General features: G+C 37.0%; 1 protein-coding gene across 6 annotated transcripts in view; it reads right to left on the bottom strand.

Moving 5' to 3' along the window:
- VTA1 (vesicle trafficking 1) overlaps positions 1 to 21,074 on the bottom strand; it is a 52,016-nt gene that overhangs the window by 25,308 nt on the left and 5,634 nt on the right. For 5 of the 6 annotated variants that reach the window (XM_080343084.1, XM_080343085.1, XM_080343087.1 and 2 more), the window contains exons 2-5: positions 14,568 to 14,662; positions 8,032 to 8,159; positions 7,293 to 7,368; positions 4,383 to 4,494 (exon numbers count right to left, since the gene is read on the bottom strand). In XM_080343084.1, the coding sequence (XP_080199210.1) occupies positions 4,383 to 4,494; positions 7,293 to 7,368; positions 8,032 to 8,159; positions 14,568 to 14,662 (411 nt within the window). Of the gene's footprint in view, positions 1 to 4,382; positions 4,495 to 7,292; positions 7,369 to 8,031; positions 8,160 to 14,567; positions 14,663 to 20,488; positions 20,552 to 21,074 lie in introns of all 6 variants that reach the window. The other variant, XM_080343086.1, reaches the window with a different exon arrangement.

Genomic DNA, 21,074 nt, shown 5'->3' with positions numbered 1-21,074 from the left:
TACTAAAAATTACTAAACCCCTTCTAATTCACAATAATATTTAATACAATATAAGGCTATAATGCAGACCAAAATCAACAGTGTTGTTGTTAGGACATTTTTTTACTGGACATTAATGAATACACAGGTAAATAATATATTTTAGTTTATATTGAAAAGTGATAGTAGTTTACTTTCATTCAGAACATTTGAGTATTACTACACAAATTCACAAATCCTTCAAATCCACAGTCTTAATATCAAGAATCTTTATCTAAAAGTATTAAAAAGCAAAGAAACCTAGAAGCAGAGTTCTGTTAGGAGTGTCAAGCACTGCTAGCAGAATTTAATATGAAAACACAGAACATGCTAAAATTTTTGCATGTCTCTCTTGTGAACATTACTTTCACTTGCTGCAACCAGTAATTCAGGCTGTGGTTTTATGAAGCTATTTCTGAAATACGCAAACATATGGCAGACTTCTGGAAGACAAAGGATGTATATTTTGCTAGTAACTCATCATACTGCAATATCATGTGGCTAAAATGTTTGGAAGTAAAATTAAATGTGTTAAAACTATCAAAACAAAACATGAGATTCAAAAGTAAACACTAGATATGCTACCTTTTAAATAATAACAATGATAGGAACAAGTAATTGGTTGAATGCTGTAGTTTTCAGTGGTTTTAGTGTTAAGCAAAAAAAAAATTCTGAAGACTATTTCGGAAAATAAAATTTTACATAAGATTAATGAAACATTTAACACAACACTAATCATGCTCTCTGAACGTAAGGCTGCCCAAATTTATTTGTAACACTGTTATAAATTATCTATACCTTGATCAAATTGTAGCCATAAAATTGGATTTTTCATGTTGGGTGCCTGCTTGAAACCAGTACTTTGGAAAAGCTGTTGTAAAAATTACTAAGCCACTTTTGAAAACAAGTCAGTGGGAGAAAACATGCTTTCATTGTACTTAGTATCTCAATTTAGATAAATTACTTGTAAGTTCTTGTCCAGACTTAAACTGTTAATGCATTTATTCCATTATTTTGCCCCCCTGTGGCTTCTAGTTGCCCTTATCTGTCTCTTCAGTCCCATTCTGATTTATCTTTCCCTGCACAAGGACTTCACATCCCATATCTGCAACCCTTTGCCCCCATACTTGTGTCTGTCTTGCACTACCTCCCAATCTTCTCTCCAAGACACTCCCAGTTTCAGCTTCAAGCTTCCCCACTGGGTAAGCTTGGCCTCTAGTCACTTCAGTAAAAACGCAGCGCTCTAGGCAACACTGGCCATGGAAGGTACAAAATCAAATAGTTAAAGTCCGGCAATATGATAAACAAAAAAAGCAAACGGAAAAAAACGACCACTCTTAATAACAGTGTCAGTAACAGGCAAAAATCACAAAAGGGTAATATACTTTTAAATCAGGCATATGTATCAAGAGATCAAACTGAACTGTTTGATTTGCTCATTATGCAATTGGTAAAGTTACACTGTATTAAACATAAAAGTAGCTTTGTTTAAATTAACTCTTCTTAGGTGTTTAAAGTGCTCAAATGTCATCAAAGCACTGTAAGTATTATTTCCACAAAGTAAATATTTAAAATATTCTTGATTAAAGTATGAGAACCATTTTGAGATACATGCTTGCAGTATTTGTGCAGAGTTTTAACAGCAGTGCTGAACAGAAGGATTTCAGGCTGCTGGAAAAGAACGTTTAATTTAACAAACTGCTTTTAAGTTCTGTAGTTAGAACATCCATGACATTATTGAAAAACAAATCTTTTCTAGGGAACAGGAATGAACACTAGGAAAAATAGAGGATTAATTTATCATAAAGCAGTATTAACCTGGAATTTAAAGTGCCTTGCAATTTGCTTAAGGATGCTGAAATGAGGCTCTGAAACAGTGAAACAATTGTTTCACATTCAGTTACAGATCCAGCTGCATTTCTTGTCTTGGAACTGCATCAGCCTTTGTGCTTGGTTCCCAGCATAATGAATCCATATGCTTTTTGGATTTTCCTTAGAGCTACAGTATACCCAGACTGTTTGTTTCAGGTTTTTTTTTTAACTGTTATTTATTTATTGAAGGCAAGACTTCGTGGAATATGGTTGATGCCCCTGGTCCCATAACCAACAGTCCAAAGATACTTTCATGTAATGGCATTCCCTTGTCTACTACAAGGAAGCACTGATCATGACTTAACTTCAGCAGCCCAGAGCACTAAGTTTAAAACTAGCAATTTTTTTTATTCTTAAGGAGTTCAGACTCCTCCAGTTCTATGGATTCCTATTTTATGGAGTCCACAGAATTAAAAAGGCAATACTTTTGGCATCTTCTATTAATTTGAATTTAAAAAACATTCTCCTCATTCTGTTGCACTGGTTTTCTCACGCTGGAGTTGTTGCTAAAAGATGCACAACGGAAGGTTCTATTGAAACACTGTTTTTGTGTTCTCCTCCCAACTACTAAGATTGAGAAATGGACTCAAAAATCCATCAACTCTTGACACATTGCTCTTTCTACTAGTTGGGATTATACAGGTTTCCTGGAATTCTGCAATATAAATGTAGAATACATATTATGTATTGCAGTGAAAGTGGTGACATTTGATGTATTTTACTATGGCTATACTGTGACCATTTAGGAACTTTTCCATATTTGAAATTACATTTTTCATTTTTTTTCCATTAGTATCAAATCTTCTTGGATGACCTAGGGCTACTGCTAAGTGACCTTTATGTGTACTCTAAGACTCATTCCAACTGCATTAATAAATCAAGGGTGTTATTTTAAGGTTTTGATGGTGCATCCTGGCAAAACCATCCATAAATCCAACAGCAGAACTGCATAAAGCATGCCTACGTTACTATAAAAACATCTCTAAGAGTTACAGTATGGTTTTCAAGAATCACAAAGGAAATAACACTTTGGAAAAAAAAGGTAATTTGTCAAGCTACAGAGATCTAGTTTCACTCTGTTTAAACAGACTTTTTCCACTTTTAAGGGGAGGAAGAAAATGAGCAAGCAGAAAGGAATGGGGAAGGTCCAGTCATCCATTCAAACAATGCTGCTTTTCTTCTCTTGATGCACAAAGCAAGAATTGACATTTTTCTACTGATTCTTCTAATAAAAATTGATTTGCATAAAATTTTTGCCTTGGTTGTGTAAAGCATTATGGACACCTACACTACCAAGTTCATTTCCAAAAATAAATGTCAAGTAGTATTCTTCATTTCATTGCTCAGATAAAAAAAGGGTGTGAGAAATTCTCTTATTAAATGAAACACAATTCAACATATAAAAAATTATTAACCAATTACAGATACTGCAGGCTCACTATGAATAAGGATGTCAAAATTTTGGCTCACTCAGCATTTGTGTCCCTTTAAAGTTGCATGTAGATAGACATAACTTGGTAATGTAAGCAACAGTCTTCACCTGTTTATACTACCACTTGTAATGACCTGCAATGAACAGTAAGGATTTGAGTAAAGTCTGAATTCTACTTTCCGTTCTACAACAGTTTCTTCTGCAGCCTTCAGCAAATCAGTTACTTTTGCCTCCACATTAATAAAATGAAGAAAGACCCTATTTGTTGCTGCTGAGGAACAGTTACTGTTTCTACACAAGCTGGAGAGATGGTGATGTTGTATTCTATTTTTTATCTGTAATGGTGCCCAGCAGATATAAATGATAACAGCTTACACTGTAGAGAGCCACTTTTCACACTTTTTTGGCTAAATTTGAACCTCAGAAGCACTCTTATCTGGCCCTCTCCTCTTTCCAACCATCGATTCTCTTTTCCGTATAAAACGGAATGATATAAGAATTGTAAAAAGGCTGAAGGATTCCTTGCAGGTTACCTGGTCCAATTCCTCACTCATGGCAGCACTAACACAGATCATGCTGCTCTAGGCACAGAATGGCTGAGCTTGGAAGTGACCTCTTGAGATTATCTAGTCCAGCACCCCATTCCAGCATGGTCAGCTAGCATCAGTGGCCCAGGACTGTGTCTTATCAGGTTTTGAACATTTCCAAGGACGGAGATTCCCTAAACTCATAACTTTACAGAACAGATTTAAAAGAAGGACTGTTGGTAGCGTTTAAGAAATGCACGGTTCTGGCCCAAAGGTGACAATGTCTTCTCAGATAGTAGCTGTACTGAAAATTATAATCTCCACTATAGAAGGAAGAAAAAAATATTTAATAAGTCAATCAAAAAGTAAGGTGCAATAAAAGTCACAGTAGGAGAAGCAGAAAAGCAAAAGCAGAAGGTGGCTCATCATGTATGGAATATTAAACGGGGAATCAACGCCTCCTGTAGGGTGCTCCCTGGAGAACTCTGCCTACCACCATTTTGGTCTTCTAAAAAGAAAACGGAAACACGTACCGAAGCTCTCCCCTTCCATTCCAATAGGCCCAGGCTGAGGAGTCTCTCCGTTCTTCAGGCAGTTGTGAATGTACGCTGCCTTCCACCTGGCGTACTTCCTGTGCTGGACGTTCTGGGGAAAGGAAAAAGCCAGACATTTTAACCACTCACTTCTGTGAATTAATGCATTCAAAACAGAAATATAAGCAGGTTTACTGCCTGTGAAGAGATTATAAAACTAAACTGCTTTCTCTGCTATCATTCGATATCCTTTTAAAGATAACCAACACACGTTAAATTAATCAGTGAATTAAAAAAAAAATACAGAAAGAACAGCTCTAACAGGATCTCAGCATGAAAGGAAAAGGTAGAGATCTGCAATTAGTGCAGCATGCCAGGAAAAGGAAAAAAATTATACCAGGACCAACTAGTATGAAAGACAGAGTACTCTATGTATTAATTGCTAATGTGAAATAATAACGAAAACTTCCTATCTCTACTAACTTAGATGATTATTTACTTTAGAGATAAATATCTGAAACCTAAAATGCTACTCCTACTGATCAATATAAAAGCTTTTCGAATTACATTATTTTAAATTTTAAAAGTATACTTAAGAGCATGAATACAGAAATGCTGCTGTAGTTGCAGATTAATGTAGTGTGTGCCTGATATTCTAGGACATACAATATTTTGATTTAATGTCTTCAAAACTTAGCTAAAAATCAGATGAAGGACTTTAGCAATACATAAACTACCTACAGGGTGAGGGGTTATGATAATAACTACTTTATATAAACTGTCAATGACAAGTTTAATAGTTCATTTATTAGAAAAAATATTAATACTTCTCAAAAAATTTCTTACTACATTGACAGTCAATATAACTTTGCCAACTCTCATCTTCTGAAATTGTGTCAATATCAAGCAATGGCAGTGAGAAGTGACTCTGCTGCTTGCCTTTCTGGTTCAATTTCCATGGTAACAGTTTGAAATTGAAAAACTGTGGCAGTAACTTCAATATTATTAAAAAAGACTCACAACCAGCCAACCAAAAAACCAACCAACCAACAAAACCTCCATGATTTTTCACTATTTTCAGTTTCAGGGAAAAAAGAATTAAGAAAAATGATTTTACTTGGGTTTTCACAGATTCTTCTTTTCACAAAACATGAGTGATTGAAATAAAAGTTAATCTCAATTATTTTGAGATTTTCCATTTCATTTTTAAAAATATACTTTACTGTTCTTAGGTACAACTTTAATATGTCAAAACATGAAATGAAGATGGGTCACTTTATATCTCTTAAGACTGTTACATCAGTGTTTTTTTAATCCAGGAAGAGCTCTCAAATCTTAAGAGAAATCTTAAACTGATTATGCAAATCAACTATTTCATCAAAAGTTATAAAAGAAATAACCAGATCTGACAGTTATGAGATAATATATTTCAAGGAACAAGGCTGAATATAAACAGAGATGAGAAATGTGGAAGGATGAGTGGAATAATTTGGCTAAGTGAACAATGGAGGTTGGCAGCGTGTTTCACATCAACATCATCACTTGTAAGGGATTGGTGAATCCCAGTTTCCACTGTAATAATCACAGGTAATGTGGCTTGGAAACCGAGGTAGATGGAATGATCTCTCTTTAAAAGTCCTGACTGAAATTACATCAAATATTTCTGAGAATTAATAAACTGAAATTCCAAATTATACTTCACAAAATCTATTGCACTGTATATAGAATACGGCAGAGAGCAACAGCATAACAGATACCGCCAGCTTAGCAGCGTAAGCGTGGAAGCCTGTAACACTGTGAAAGGAAAAAAAAAAAAACAACCAACTTTGTAGATTATCTGTGTGGATTTAGGTGTCCTGAGACATATTCAGCACTCACTTGATCAGCACTTCCTGATTTTGTCTCAGACTGTTTAGCATCATTGCTGTATCATATTTATTTTTCCAGGTATTTCAATCTTCCTTTACCAATCTTTCAGACTTATCTTCATGAGTCTGTAGTAGCTTTCTCTATTTTTTTTTTCTTTGCCAGAGGTTATCAACTATACCATTACATTTTTAAAATGAACTCTTCAGTTAATTTAGCGAGGAATCCTCACTTCTAATTTTCAGAACAAAGGACACTTATATTAAGAATACTTGCTCCTCTGTATCTGAGATTAATTCTTCTGTGAAACATGAATAAGAGACAGCAGCTCATCACTCACCTAACAGAAAAGGTTGTTTTAAAACAGACCAAGAGATTATTGTGGTGTGCCTTAATAAAAGTAATCATGATCTTGTTCAGCCAATTCTAGAATACTTATTTGATTAAAAAATTACCTGCCAAGAAAAGCACTTCTTTAGTTACTTTAGTAGATTATTTTTTTTAATTAAAACATTTATGTTCTAAGGGCTAGATAGTAAGCCATTTTTATGAGGTAAATTCATAATCTTCCAACTTAGCACATTGACTTTTAAAAGTGGGGTTCATTGCAAACCCAAAAATTTTTATTCTAACTAAAACTGTACACAAGTCCATCTCGATTACTAGCACCAAAGTTCTTGCTTGCAGGGTGAAAAAGGTGAAGGTGGAAAAAGCCAGGAACCTTCCATAGTTTTTCCCGATAATCATTCCTACTTGCTCAATGCAATGCTATGTGTCCCACAGTAATAATCTGACTTTGAATTTCTGATAATAAAGTCATGAAGCACCTTCTAACAAAAAAGTTATCTAACATTTCACATGTAATTTATTTGAAATACTTAATTCATTTTGACTTATTAACGTGTATTTGGCTACACAATTAGAACCTATGTTCTTTGAAGTTCATATTCAACAAATCATAAAAACTTTACAGAACTTGAACAACAACTTCCACCTGTGCTAGGAAAAGCAATCAGATAATACACTGGTATCCCCCACACTTACCTCTTCAGAGAGCTCCCCAAATACTGTTAGAACATCTATCAGAAGACTTGCAGTATAAAAGGACTTGATCATGTTTCTGTAAAAAAGAAAACATTTCACTAACTTAGTAATGTCAGTCTCTCAGGATTTTAGAAGTTGGTGTTTTAGAACATACTGGATTATTTCAAGCCAATCATCACTATTTTTTTTTCTTTCAATCTGGTGTTACAGACCTTACTTCTCAATGTTTAAATTTAGCAATATATTGGCTAGTCTCCTGACAACTATGCAGAAAGTTCTCAGTATTTTTTAAATCTGGTCAAATGTTCTGCATTTAGTTTCTTCTTTGGAATGTTCAATATAGGACATAGGACATCCTACATTATCTTATAAAAAGTCTAGCAAAGCCACCAACATGCTGTAGTAATTGCTGTAAATCAAACTACAAAACGTATCATAACAACTATTTTAATATCACTGGACAGCAGAAACTATAATATGCTTTATGTCAAGCTCAATATTAGCCTGGGGTTTTACAAGGCTTCCCAGTGGGTGAGCAACCTCTTAGACAACACAAGGAGGAAGATACCAGTTAATGTATGAAGCTGGAGACAAGTAGTAACAACTCAAGTTTTATAAAAGAGAAATGAATGTATTAAAGCCCAATTCTTCTTTCCAGACAAATTAAAGAGAGTTTGGATATTCAAATTTCCTGACCAGTACTTTAATTCAGATAACAAACCCAAAGTTTTTCACCTACTTATGAAATTGCCCAGCTCTGTCTTCATTGTCTGCATACAAAAACATTTTCAAAGCATAATTCTCCACATGAGCAGAACCAACAATTTCCTGAGTAATTGCTTCATTATCACCAAATTGCTTTTTCATCTGAAAAAAGTTGAAAAAATATACATTAATTATCTATTAGACCCTAGCAATTCTTCAATCTAATTCAAACACAAGGAGAAGCTGCTGATTCAGACAAAGCTAAGCACAATTTTAAAAAGAAACAACATATGCTTTAATTATTTTACAAATCTCCAGCTTCTAACATAACAAACACTAAAAGTAGCATGCTTAAGAGGCAGCGTATTCTTTTTGGAGGGAGAAATATTATAAATAAGTAACCCCGAATGTCATCTTCGATCACAAAACACTTTAAAAAACCCACAAACCGAAACAACTAACTTCTTAAAAATGAACACAACTACAATATTGAGAAGGAATAGTTACAGATATTTTTCACCTTATTACCCAAAAAACCAAACACAGAATGACAGAATCACACAGAATCACAGAATGTTAGGGATTGGAAGTGACCTCAAAAGATCATCTAATCCAATCCCCCTGCCGGAGCAGGAACACCTAGATGAGGTTACACAGGAAGGTGTCCAGGCAGGTTTTGAATGTCTCCAGAGTAGGAGACTCCACAACCTCCCTGGGCAGCCTGTTCCAGTGCTCTGGCACCCTCACTGAGAAGAAGTTTCTTCTCAAATTTAAGTGGAACCTCTTGTGTTCCAATTTGAACCCATTACCCCTTGTCCTATCATTGGTTGTCACTGAGAAGAGCCTGGCTCAATCCTCATGACACTCACCCTTTATATATTTGTAAACATTAATGAGGTCATCCCTCAGTCTCCTCCTCTCCAGGCTAAAGAGATCCAGCTCCCTCAGCCTTTTCTCATAAGGGAGATGTTCCACTCCCTTAATCATCTTTGTTGCCCCACGCTGAACTCTCTCCAGCAGTTCCCTGTCCTTCTTGAGGGCCCAGCACTGGACACAATATTCCAGATGTGCTCTCACCAGGGCAGAGTAGAGAGGAAGGAGAACCTCTCTTGACCTACTAACCACCCCCCTTCTAATACACCCCAGGATGCCATTGGCCTTCCTGGCCACAAGAGCACAGTGCTGGCTCATGGTCATCCTGCTGTCCACCAGGACCCCCAGGCCTCTTTCTCCTACACTGCTCTCTGATAGGTCATTTCCCAACTTATACTGGAACCTGGGGTTGTTCCTACCCAGATACTCCTACTCTATACTTTCCCTTGTTATATTTCACTAAATTTTTCCCTGTCCAACTCTCCAGCCTGTCCAGGTCTCGCTGGATGGCAGGACAGCCTTCTGGCTGCCACTCTTCCCAGCTTGGTGTCATCAGCAAATTTGCTGATAGTACACTATTCTCTCATCCAAATCATTGGTGAATATATTGAATAATATAGGCCCCAGTACGGACCCTTGAGGCACCCCACTAGATACAGGCCTCCAACTAGACTCCGTCCTATTGACCATGACGCTCTGGCTTCTTTCTTTCAGCCAGTTCCCCGTCCACCTCACTACTCAATCATTCGGACCACACTCCCTCAGTTTAGCTATAAGGATGCTGTGGGAGACTGTGTCAAATGCCTTACTCCAGTCAAGGTAGACCACATCCACCGCCCTGCCATCATCCATCCACCTCGTTATGTCCTCATAAAAGTCAATGAGGTTGGCCAAGTACGACTTCCCCTTGGTGAAGCCATGTTGACTGCCCCTAATGACCCTCTTATCCTTGATATGCCTTGAGATGGTAGCAAGGATAAGTCGTTCCATCAGTCTCCCAGGGATGGAGGTGAGGCTGACCAGTCTATAGTTACCTGGGTCCTCCTTCCTGCCCTTTTTGAAGACTGGAGTGACATTTGCTTTCCTCCAGTCCTCAGGCACCTCTCTCAAGACTTGGCCAAGATGACAGAGAGTGGTCCAGCAATGACTTCAGCCAGCTCCCTCAGCACCCATGGGTGTGTCCCATCTGGACCCATGGATTTATGGATGTCCAGACTGCCTAATTGCTCCCTAAACCAGTTGCCATCAACTGAGGCAAACTTCTCCATTGTCCTGCCTTTCTCTAGGACCTCAGTGGTACAAGGCTCCTCAGGACAGCCTCCGGCAGAGCAGACAAAGAAGGCATTCAGTAACTCTGCCTTCTCTGTATCTTCTGTCAGCAGGGCACCCAACTCATTCATCAGTGGGCCCACATTACCTCTGGTGTTAGTTTTATCTGCCACGTATTGGAAAAAGCTCTTCCTGTTGTCCTTGACCCCTCTCGCCAGGTTCAGTTCTAAGGAGGCCTTAGCTTTCCTAGTTGCCTCCCTACACCCTCTGACAACAGTCTTACATTCTTCCCAAGTAGCCAGCCCCTCCTTCCATGATCTATAAACTCTCCTCTTCCACTTGAGCTTACTCAGCAGTTCTCTGTTTAACCACGCAGGTCTCCTGGCTCCCTTCCTTGACTGCCTACATGTCCGGATGCTCTGATCTTGAGATTGGTAGAAGCAGTCCCTGAACACTAACCAACTATCTTGGGCCACTTTACCTTCAAGCAGCCTTGCCCAGGGGATTTCCCATAGCAATTGCTTGAAAAGGCCAAAGTTTGCCCTGCTGAGGTCCAGGGTTGCAATTCTGCTTGCTATTCTGTTCCTGCCACACAAGATCCCGAACTCCACCATTTCATGGTCACTGCAACCAAGGCAGCCCTCGACCTTTACTGCTTCAATCAGACCCTCCTTGTTAGTGAGGATGAGGTCCAGCAGTGCACCTCTCCTAGTCAGCTCCTCCACCCTTTGCATTAGAAAGTTATCGTCAAGGCACTAGATGAACCTCCTAGACTGTGGCTGGCTGGCTGAGTAGTCCTTCCAGCAAACATCACGGAAGTTAAAATCCCCCACAACAGCCAAGGCCTGTGACTGTGAGGCTGCTCTCAGCTGTCTATAAAAGGCCTCATCAACTTTCTCACCCTGATCTGGTGGCCTGTAATAGACACTCACAACAATATCACCCCTGCCAGCCTGTCCTTTAATTTTCACCCATAGACTCTCAACTCGCCCCTCGTCCGTGCCTGGACAATACTCAATACATTGTAGTTGCTCTCTCAGGTAAAGAGCAACTCCACCACCACACCTGGCTGGCCTGTCTTTCCTGAAAAGGACATAGCTATCCCTAACTCCTCCTGCTTACTCCCCATGCTGCATGCATTGGTGTACAGGCATTTCAAAGAGCAAGCTGAGCACACCAATTTCACCCTAGGGGTATGGGAGGCCTCCCAGCCTTCATCAACAGTGTGCATCCTGTGTCAGGATTCTACCCAGTTCAATTGATAAAGTAATGCACACTTTATAAAGATACTGTAGGTCAGACTGATCATGTATCTTCTCTTTTGTAAGGTTATTTCACTGCAGTTCATTATATCTTTCAAAGTGTCTGAGCCCTACCTTGACAGGTTTAGGGACTTACAGATTTACTGGAATTTTCAGTGTAAGCAGTGTACACTAATTCAATGACCTCTTTTCAAAGACATTAGAGTACAAGAATCCTCAGGTTTCCTAATAAAAATCAGTAAAGCAAACAACTCTCTAACTGTTACAACAGGTGGATTTACAACTTCTGAATAGGCTTACTGTTCACACATAAGGAAATCTCAGGTTATCCTTAGAGTACAAAAACAGAAACACTGCATGATACTAACCTGCAGCTTTTATTTTGCCAAAAAATTTTACAACAATCTCTGAATAGCAGTTATTTTTCATTGTGTGTGTGAAGGAAATTTAATCATGCAGGCTGCATTTCCATATTTTTTAGATCGCTGCCAACTTTTTAATACATAGAATGTTGCCAGGAGAGTTACTTGATTTCAGTAGTGAAATATAAACCTTCCAAATAGAATTTTAAATTTGAAGACTTTTGCCAAAATCATACTCCACACAGTTTTAAAAATGTATTTCTGTTTTAGAAAGTGTAATTGTTTTTCTTGTGAGTATACCACAATTTATAAGTTATATAACTGAAATGAAACACTGAAGCTGAGGAAGAAAATTATTTGTTTATACAGGGTGTTTCAAAAAGATAGACCCAATTTCAAAGCAGTGTATTTCACGATAGCAACATGGTACAATTACACAAATTTACAAAACGTTTAACGAGTTATCAAGCAGTAATCATTTGAAACTCTATACCCAGCCCTTTCCAGAGGTAAGTTTCATTCATGGGCGGTTGGTGGTTCCAGAGACATAGTGATGTCAAATTGGGTCCATCTTCTTGAAACACCCTGTATGTGTATTTCATCAGGCTATGCATACACCTTACACTCCGAAAATAACTTATTACTATACATGATCTGATGTGCAATGGACATGATTTCAAACACACAAATGACACTCAGTCATATATGCTTCTAAAAATATTAAAGTTAACCAAGTCGTTTACTTTTGAAACTACCCTTCACACAGTCTGTGATTCAGTGCAGCCATACTGATGTTTCAAATAATGATTCATGATCTGAACCTAAAATCATGCAAATTTGGTTTAATTTTACTAAAAATTTCTAAATAAACAGTCACCTATTGGAAAACCAAAACAACACAATCATACATAAACATATTTCTGACAGAAACATGCATTTTGGATACAAAATCACTGTGTTTAATTAATCCACATATTTGGAATATTATGAAGTTTCTTGCAAAGAACACATCTGCTAATTTCCAGATATATCTACATAGTTTATTCTTTGCTACCATAAATTTCAGTCTTGTTTGTAAGCTTCTGTCTTGATCTCTGAAGTAATCAATTGTGGCAACACACAGAAAGCTGTGAGAAACACTTAGCCCAGACCTGCAACACCTCCTTGTGCACCCTCCTGGTTAACAGCAGGCTGAAAATGGCTGCTATTGAATTACTGTGGAGGTCCAACTTCTCCACATAAACCAGCTTCTTAGCCCCAAAATGCTGTGTAACAGGAGTGTCAAACTCATTTTCACCGGGGCCACATCAGCCTCACGGTTGCCTTCAACGGTAATGCCTACATTTGTACAGTCCTAAAATTACATTCGGCCCTGGTGAAAATGAGTTTGACACCCCTGCTGCATAAGATCTGCTTAAGAGTTCTCTCTCCATCCTTCCACCACTCGGCTATGTAGAATGAACTCCAATATCTGAGCATCAGTTGACACACAGACAATCTTATCAGTAACTGCAAGATGAGACCATGGATTTCTGCTGGTTTTCTAGTCTTTCCAAATTTGAAATTAAAGGGGTATCTGAACACTGCAGACAGATTAACTGCTGCAGTACCACAATGGATCAAATACATTTTAACAATTCTTAGGGAATAAAGAGAAATATCTTTCAGAGTTTTAATCACCTCTTCTGCCACCTTGCTTTTGAGCGTGAAAATCAGACCAATTATAGATATTAAAATTTGATGAAATAACACACCAAGAAGTCACTGTACACTGGATTTTCCATTCTGGTTTGGGCTGAGATAAAGTTAATTTTCTTCATGGCAGCTAAAAAATCAGAGATAAAACATAGCAAGAAGCACAAGGTATGAGTAAGAGACAAGTGGTTCATGTTTCATTTTTTTCTGAAGAACTAAAGGCTGTTGCACTAGTTTCACACAAACTCTTCAGGCATTGCTATGGCTTGTTTTTAGATATAATCATTAATGCTGAACACAAAAAGAACCGCTGCTGCATTCTTGAACGTTCCTTTCTGCTCCGAATAAGCACTTAAACCTTAAAATTCACACACTGCTTTCTTTGAGATTATTAAAAACCACACCATGTGAACACAAATAGCTCCTGGAACTTAATCTGACCATCTATACAATGACTTTCTTGGTTGTTTGCTCTTTAATACTACCAGGTCTACTCAAAAGAGCATGGCATAGCTATCTCTTACCCACACTGATAAGACCATGCTTACAAGAATTCATGGTATAAGATCCCCAATCTCTAACAGAGGATATGATCGAAAGTAGCTTTATCTTTCAGAGAATGTTTTAAAAAACTCCCTGGGTACAACAGGTTAGGTAAAAAATTTCAAAAGCACCAAGGACTAGGCTAGCCAGTCTTATAGCAGTGAAAATAACTCTCACAGACTTCAAGGAATCAAAGATAAATCAATTTAAAAAGTCTTCTAGAACTGCATTTATTTAGCAATGAATTATAATTTCTCATGAGAATATGTAAAAATAAAGTATTGTAATTCATGTTGTCTTGGCAAAACATTACGGGAAATGTCTGTTGTATGAAATTTCAATTATGTTTGTGCATGCATATGTAAACATACATACACATATAGCTTTATGTTCTTTCAATCCTTCTGCCAATTTATTATATACAATTTAAATTCATACAGTATGCCTGCATACAGAATCATTGCATCAATGACTGACGACAGAGGAAAGATAATATTTGCAGAAGCTTAATTAAAAATCAAAGTAACAATGAATCATTTTAGAGAAAAGCAATAAATTCTACTTACAGCTTCCAACTGATCCATAAGTTTGGATAAAAATTTACGGCATTCTGGGGTTTTACTGTCAATCTTCATCCCTGTTTGCATTGCATACAAACGACCTTTAAAGGAGACAAAACACACCAAAAAATCGTGATAGATTATCTAGGGCAAAGCCCATAAGCAAACAAAGCAAAACCCCTGCAACACATCTGAAAGACAAACTCATCTTGTGGTTTAGCAATGTACCACTACAGTACTAGTCATATTAGTTAGGGTGACATAAATTCAAAATACCCTTGGTCAGTACTGGATATAGAGTTATTTTACTTGCTGAAGTATGCCCCTTCATATCTCTTCCCTCTGTTTCCATATAAACAGAAATCTTGCAAATGTCTGTAGTCTTGAGGATCAGTTTAATCATTAAAAGATCTGCTTATTTGTTATTTGCTCAATTGTTACTCTTCTGCTACCTATATGTGGCATTTTTCCACATTCATTGCAAATACATCCATTTAAATTGTGAAAGCAAGATATTTTCTTCCTCACTAACACGCAAAAGGAGTATATTTACAGGGCTGTGAGATCTGTATGTTTTGTAGGCAGCCCCAAAAATCCAGCCCTCTCCCTTCTTAGGATTTCAGAGACTGACAAAAACTCAAAGCCTCCTTCAGGCATTCCAATGAACAAACGCAGAAGAGAGAGTCTTAAACACACAGAGAACACAGGTCAAAGAACAACAGTTACAGATAAGAAACATGTTTTTCTTGTCTATATATACATTTACACTGTGGGTGACATCAAGCAATGTTCCATACCAACACCACTTTCCTGCTAACAAAAGACTCTGGAACTAAGGTGCCTAAGAGTCCTCGGGTCATTCAAGATTGAAGGACCATTATCCAAAGTGTACACAGACTGTTAAGAAAACATGAAGATGCTCTAGCAGCAGCTCGACAGATATTAAGAGCAGAGACATCCTACAGACTGACTATTAATGTCACCTGAACGAAGATATGTGTTGCACCTGTCCAAGCAACTACATCTCTGTACGACACAACTGACTATACCCTTTAAAACAAGTAGCCACCAAACCTCAACTTGTATCAACATCTATATGAACTGGAAAGATTTCCTGCACGATCATACTAACTGGTAAAGGTCAAAGCACACTTAAGTTACCCTAACAATAGAGTCTACTGCAATCGTTAAGAACTTTCAAAGTTCAGAATTTATGCACTCACATCTCCACATACAGTAATGTTCAAAATGAGTACTGTATAACAAAACCTGCCCAGAGACAGGCCTCTGATGAGGCAATCATAGAAGGAATAGTTTTTGCCTTTACCTCATTCTCAACTAAGTGGTGATCAAGAAAGAGTATGATGCTTTTGAAAACTACTGTCAACAGAGCATTATTACCTAGTAGCATTCGGTAGTGAAAGGGAGCCCTGATTCTGATAAAACAACCTGATCGTAACAAAGAACTAGGCAACCTGCAGGTCAGAAAATGCCAACCACACTCTACCACTCAAAATGCCCTGGAAAATCAGTTGCAGCTGATGAACTGAAGATCCAAAGGGAAGTATATTCTCCAGTGTTTGAACCTCATCAGTAATAAAACATTAAGGCACTTACTGCTTTACTCAATGCTGCTCTAGTCAAGAGTTTTTCTATGTCTGCACGTTTTGTAATCCTTCTCTCTGCTCCTGATAATTTTGAAATGTCCCAAGTATTCTATATAAAGCCTATGGGTAAGACCATGTTGGTTTTGATACTTTTGCCAATTAAGGTGTCAGAAGCCCCTTACATATCTTTTGTGTGTAGTTTATCACACAAATATTACTTATGGTAAGGATACATGACAGTAACTGAAAGATATGCTTTGATCTAGTGAAGGAAATTATTATGTCTTTTTCCTGTTTAACTTGCAGCAAATGGGCAAACTTAGTTCATTACTGAACTTTCAGCTGCAATAAGTAAAACATAATTTTCCTGCATTAATATGATCAGTGACATTTTAAACTGGCAATTAATGGTCAAAGAACTGTCCTCCATGTTTATGTTGACAGGTAATCTCAGTAGCAAAGAATTCCTAAGCAAGAGGCCAAAAGTCTACTGCCTCCAACATCTCTGCTGAGAAAACCAAATGGAACATGAGTTCAGTTCCCTCCCCCGCCCTGCCCCAAAAGAAAACAGTAATTATTTACATTCCTTTAAATACTGCTGTTCTAGTTTTTATAATATTGCAAAAGCAGTGGAATGTATTATTGCTATGCTTGCTAAGTCATAAAAATTTTGCTTTAGTGCAAGTGGTTCCATTCCTAATAACTGGACGTTAATCTCCTGAATGGCATGGACACCACAGGAAGAAATCCTCTTAGTGTTCTGTGTTTCAGCTGCATTATTTCACCTTTTAGAAATACCACACTTGAGATGCCATTTTACATCAAAATGATTTCAGTGTTGTTCTTTTCAGAATTTCTCGATACAGTGACAAATGTTTGAAGTGCATGTCCCTAATGACCACAGTAATATACTGTAAAACTAAACAACTAGACTTACAAGAGCCACTTGCTTGTTAACTTTTGATAAAAAATTGCTCTGTGAAAAGCTAAGCTGCTGAAAATTCTGATATAAAAAGACAACTAAAACCATACATTGTAGCTGCAAAAGTTTTCAAGTTTTTAAAGCCAAAATTTGAAGAACACAGACAATCTTGGAAATAAGTGACCTGTAATGCTAATCTCTGTTCACAATTTGTGATGAAGATCTAGAGTACCTGGAAACAAATAAATTAATCCAATGATTGGTCCTTTTAAAGCTTGTTTTATGCACTTGGCTTTATAATAGACACAATCTACATTTTTTGTCCCCTTTATCCCAATCAAATCACAAAAAAAGATTTTTGTGTGTCCAACAACAGTAGTAACTGCATGAAATAAAGCAATAGGAAGGTAAAGGAGGCTACACAGAGCTAATGTCTAAATATTAATTAATATTATAAGTAGAGCTAAAGTAATTTGTAATCTGTTACGCATGAAGACAGAACTATTTCGCCAATTATTAACTAAAACAGGGTTTGCTCTTGGTTTGCAGACAGGACATTTATCTTCAAATTCATAAAGACTTGGCAAGTAATCATTCTCAGAAAAATGTTTAGCCAAGGCAACTACAAAATTTATGTCTTGATTTGTTGCCCTTAATCTTTGTTCAGCAAATACTAAGTGTGGGTGTGCTGGAAGGAATTATACAGTGAGCTTTACAGAAACTTCTCTGCTTTTATTTATGTCACGTAATACCACGTTATTTTTCCTTTGCTAATACACAGCACAATTTCAGAGAGAGTATTTTGTCTTCAGTATGTGCCAAGCATTCATTCCTAACACACAGTAAGTTATTCCAGATTTATGTTTGGATAACAACTGAAACTCCCCTCACTCCCATTTTAAACTAACTCAGTGCCAAGTAAAAATACAGGAGAACAAAAGTTCCAGCCAGCAAGCATGCACAATAGGTTGATTCTATCTTCTAAATTCTGTCCTAATATCCATTTTTCTTTTTCCTGGCCTAATAGGATCAAAATATTATAGTTGTTTTCACTCACATGTATTTAATTCTCAAGTATAGAAAAAAAAAAAAAAAGACTAGGAACTGGAATATTTTTGACATTTAACAGTAACAAATTGACATTAAACAGTAAGAAAAAGCACTGCCATAAACTTTAGCAATATTTTGATTCTGATTAAGAGATGAAAGCTTTTTCAGGCTATAAATTATTACTCATTCATATTCTACATTTCCCTTTTGCCTTTGTCAAACCGCTAACAGAAAAATATTTGTTAACTGGTTGGTACAGGAAGACAACAGTTGGAATACAAATGTGGGAAGCAAGGGACACAAAAACATTAAATTGGATGTACTCAAATTACTGCAACTGTATTTTCATTAAAAATGCATCTGCAAAGAAAAATAACTAATAACGAATATATAACTAATAAATAACTAATTTTTCTTGCTTCCATGAACATGAATGTATTATACTTCTGCATGCAGGTCATAAATTTATGCTATTTCTACATGGCTAAGTCAAAGTTGTCTGAATTCAAATACTTTTAAAAATAAGTTTAACAGCACTGACAAACAAGCTTCAAAGGGTCTGATACTTCCTCTTCATTATATGATGCTGAAAGAAACTGGCAAAAGGTATTACGCTGACAGCATCAGTTCAAAATGTAAAACACTCCAGTGAAAACAAATTACTTTTACATGTTTATTTTCAAGTAAAATTAGTTTAAGGAGAAATACAAGAAAAAAATCCAAGACAAAAGTGGGAGAGAGGAAGGAAGAATAGACACAAATTTAATTAAGAAATTCAAACCACAAAGGATAGTATCATGACCCTCTCTTCCCCCCAGATTCTTTCATAGTATTCTAAATTCTACAGAGGAAAAATGGATTCATAACAGTATATTCCAAGGTTATGTTACATGCTAGACAAACTTTGTCAAGTCAAAACCATATCAAGTAAAATGTCTTTTACTTAAAATCACTGAAAGTGATATTAAATTACATTAGAATTCACTGTTATTTGAAGAACAGCAAGTTGTAAACAAACTAGGTGAAACAGAACTTGCAATTACAAACAAGAGTGGAAATTATTAAGGTCAGATGACAAAACAAGTAATCTAATAATATCGATTATGACTTCTATGAAATCACTCGGAGTTCATTCTTCAGTGTGGTTTAAGGCCCAATTTTGGTCTCTTGAGTAAGAGATCTGTATGTGGAATTCACAGGCTTCTAAGCTTTTACACAATATTTAAATTACCAGTATTTTCCAAAATTTGTCTCTATAGTCTAATAAAGAAAATGAAATATTTATCATTAAAACAGATAAACTACCTTAACTGTAGGATTTATAGTAACTGAGATCTCAAGAAGGCAAAAGGAGAAGGCAGCTACTCTGGATTAGTTATGGTCAAATCATGCAGGTAAAAAAGCCTGTAGTTATTAGAGCATAAACCTGATGCACTCCTGTGGAACATCCTCCAGTTTATTTTAAACTGGAAGAAACCTATTTCATGCTCTCAAACTACTCTATGGGGTGACACAAAGCACCCTAGATGGGCATGACCATGAGATAAGTTTCTGAACCCAACCTTAATTGCTAACAGTGTCCATGGCTGCATTAGGAGAAGCACTGCCAGCAGGTTGAGGGAGGTGATCTTATGTCTTCTACTCAGCACTGGTGTGACACACCTGGAGTGCTGGGTCTATTTCTGGGATCCCAGTGCAAGACACACAGGAAAAGCCACAAAGATGATGAAGGGCCAGGAACACCTGTCATACCAGGAGAGGCAGAGAGCTGGGACTGTTTAGTCTCAAAAAGAGAAGGCTCAGAGGGTCTTACCAATGTGCATAAATACCTAATGTGAGGAAGACAGCAGTGGGGACAAAACTAGACACTTCTCAGTGGTGCCCAGTGACTGGACAAGAGGCAACGGGCACAAAATCAAATACAGAAAATCCAGTTTAAGCATAGGAAAAATCTTCAACTGTGAGGACAGTCACCCACTGGAGCAGGTTGGTCCCAGAAGCTGTGGAGTCTCCATCCTTGGGGAGATTCAGAACCTGCTTGGACACAGTCCTGACCAATCTTCACGAGTGATCATGCTTTTAGAAAAGGATTGGAATAGGTGATGTACAAAGTCCCTTCAACCTCAATGATTCTGTGATTCTGCAAATTAGAATGTTCATACTGATGTATCATCCCTTCAGAAGCAACAGAAAACTCAAGCAGCAAAAGCCAGTTCTTAATTCTACTTCCAGAGATTCAAGTTGAATTAAGATCTACCAGAATACTGTGAATTATATGGTGGAAAATGCATGTTAGTATATTTACACCATAGAACTGAACTTTAGGAATTTTGTACACATATACATACCTCAGAAATACACTTTGAATCTCTGAAGTACACTTGTTCTTTTTTGTGTTCTCATTCGTATCTCTGTCAGAGTAGATTATTTTAAAATATTACATATGTAATCAAAGCAAGTGCCAAAAATAAGACACAGTAGTTAACATCATCTTCAATTTTTGTTTCTGCCCACAGTTTGCTTTGAGGGCTATGGGGTTTATTTATTTTTGTTATTCCGATCACTTCCCAATCTTTTTTTCTCCGCAGACAAACTCTGAGAGAGTAAAGTTTTAAGGTCACAGTTTTCCCACTTACAGATCTTTCAAACAAATCAGAGCAAACAAGCTAAGGTTGAAGACAGAAAAAATTAGAAAGCACAGGGAAAAAAAAGAAACTGAGAAATATTTTTAGTTCATACTCTTAGCACAATCAAAACAAGTTTCAAAGCACACTATTAAATGGATATCTACTTTTTAAATATCTGGCCATTTAAATTAACTTATCCCGACTAAAGAACAGATTAAGTCTGTTCTTCAGTATGTAATCTCTAATAACAGGCTTTAAATAATTTGCAGTATTAGTAGCACACAAAACTGTTTTCTGCCACAAGCAA

Source organism: Nesoenas mayeri, assembly GCF_963082525.1.
Source record: "Nesoenas mayeri genome assembly, chromosome: 3".
Classification (NCBI taxonomy): Eukaryota; Metazoa; Chordata; class Aves; order Columbiformes; family Columbidae; genus Nesoenas; species Nesoenas mayeri.
Note: the sequence above shows the minus strand (reverse complement) of the source record. Positions and strands in the feature narration are given on the sequence as shown.